We start from the raw sequence: 2,000 nt of genomic DNA on the forward strand, positions 1-2,000 counted from the left end.
CGCGGCGTCGCGGACACTAGTGGATAGAGGAATCTCCGTCCGCGGCTGCGAACATGCCCCGCACGGACAGGTCGTTGCTGCGCCTGCGCAAAGCGGGGCCAACAGAGCCCATGGTTACTTGCCTGGGCCCGCCGGTCGGGGCTCGCCGACGACCGACGGCCAAGGTGCCTTCCGGCCGTCGTCGCCATCGGCTGCCGCCGCGTCGCCGCCCATCCGTCTCCAGCTCGACCCAGAAAGGAATCAAACCGCTCGCGCGTCGGCGCGTGCCCCGTACTGGCACCACCCCGCCGCGATCCGTCCTCCGGTCACGCGGCCCGCGGCCGCCGAGTCGCGAGCGCCGTTCACACGGCAGACGGCACCCCCTTTTTCTCCCCCCGGCCACGCATTCACCGTCGCTTTTAACCTTTTTCCTTTTGTGATTTTTTACTGCGGTTTCGTCTGCGTTCACAAAGGAACCCGTGCGGGAGACCCGTGCTGGAAGCGGTGACTTCAATTTTCATCTTCCTCTCTTCTGATGAAATCGCAGCATATTTACAGAGCAGAGCTTCTTCCTCTCGCCCGAACGCACGCTTTAAAATTACAGTAGGCTAAAAGTTAATCTACGGCGAGTAAAAATAGAGGAAAGAAAAACACTAGCAGAAAAAAAATCTATTAACAGGCGTCCGTCTAGAAGGACGGACGAAACCGGAAGTCAACAGCCTGCCTACCGAAGACTAACGCCGCCGCACGAAAGGAGAAGCTATTTCCGCCCTCCGGCGGGTGGGCCGGCGGCGGCCGGGGGTCAGCAGGAGCAGGTGACCCGGTGGGCGGAGCGGTCGCGGAGCATGCCGCGGTAGAGCGCCTCCCGGTTGGCCGGCATCGCCGCCCGCTCGTCCGGCTCCGCGGCCGCCGCGGCGCCCCTGCAGGTGCCCGCCGCCGCGGCCGGGGGCGAAGTCCGGGTCGGGCGCGGGGCGCCCTCATTGTCGACGACGTCGGCGGCGAACCGCACCCGCTTCTCCGCCTTGGCGCGCCTCGCCCTGCCCCCGCGCCGGCGCTTCTCTGCAAAAACAGCCGTGGAGATAGAGCGGAGCGTGAGAAAAATCCCGCGGAGAGAAGCGGTCGCCGCCGTCGGGCAGCAAGCGCGGGAGGCTGGCTCCGCCGGGCCGGCCGGGGCGCGTCGCGCGTACCTGAGGAGGAGGGGGAGAGGCAGGGGCGGAGGGACCCGGCCGGGGCGGCGTGGGAGAGGTGCGCGCGGCAGAGCGAGAAGATGACGAGGGAGCCCGAGAACGCGACGGCCGTGGCGGCCGCGAGCGCCAGGGAGCCCCCCATCGACGACGACGACGAGGGCATGGCGCCCGTCTGACCCCTCCGCTTCGCGCCTCCTCTGCTCCTCTCTCGTCAGGTGGGCGGGCGAGCGGCGCGCTCTCCTTCTCCTGGAAGGAGGCTGACGCCTCCGTCGCCGCGCTGGTCCGCTTGCTTTCTCGGGACGGGGCGGGGCGGGGCGGTGTGGTGGTGGTGCGGTGCGGGGCGGATGGTGGGAGGCGAATCCCTGCAGCCAGCGGCGCGAGGGTAATAAAGGCGCGGCCTCGCATGCAGGATGGGAGGGGGGCCCGCTGGCTGTGCCAAGTCCAAACTCCAAGGGGATTACGGCTAATCTAAACCGCTTCTCCGAGCCGACGGCCCATCCATCCAATCGCGGTCGCCTTCTGTAGAGTCCGTGGAGAGCTGGAGCCGACAGGCCGCGTACTTGCCTGGTCCGTCCGATCCGTCGTGAGGGCGAGGCACACGCCCATGGTTTCGATGGGGTTCACGGGGGGCGGCGGGCGTACGCCGGCCGGTTGCTTTGCTTGCGATTAATGATTAGCCAGGCACGAGATAAGGGTGATTTCTTTTTGTTTCATGATGATTTTCTCTTCTGTTGTTAGAGTGCGCAGCGCAATATAAATGCGTATTTTCCACTACTACAATACAAAACAGGCATTTGTTTCAGACCAATTGTCCCGGCAGTCTTTGGGCCCGGG

At 65.5% G+C, this 2,000-nt stretch overlaps 1 protein-coding gene across 1 annotated transcript; it reads right to left on the reverse strand.

Annotated features, from left to right (window-relative positions):
- Nucleotides 1-472: 472 nt before the first annotated feature.
- LOC120681224 lies at nt 473-1,546 on the reverse strand. Its single transcript, XM_039962768.1, has 2 exons — nt 1,167-1,546; nt 473-1,038 (listed from the first exon to the last, which is right to left on the reverse strand). Exons 1-2 carry the CDS (start codon nt 1,327-1,329, stop codon nt 782-784), a joined length of 420 nt encoding a protein of 139 aa, XP_039818702.1. The 5' UTR covers nt 1,330-1,546; the 3' UTR covers nt 473-781.
- Between the last annotated feature and the right edge of the window lie 454 nt (nt 1,547-2,000).

Source organism: Panicum virgatum, chromosome 1K, assembly GCF_016808335.1.
Source record: "Panicum virgatum strain AP13 chromosome 1K, P.virgatum_v5, whole genome shotgun sequence".
NCBI lineage: Eukaryota > Viridiplantae > Streptophyta > Magnoliopsida > Poales > Poaceae > Panicum > Panicum virgatum.

Bases quoted from the DNA above. Each gene is read 5' to 3' on its own strand.
- LOC120681224 (XM_039962768.1), bottom strand. From the start codon at position 1,329: ATGCCCTCGTCGTCGTCGTCGATGGGGGGCTCCCTGGCGCTCGCGGCC. The intron at 1,039-1,166 runs GTACGCGCGACG...CTGTTTTTGCAG, and splicing joins CCTCTCCCCCTCCTCCTCAG to AGAAGCGCCGGCGCGGGGGC.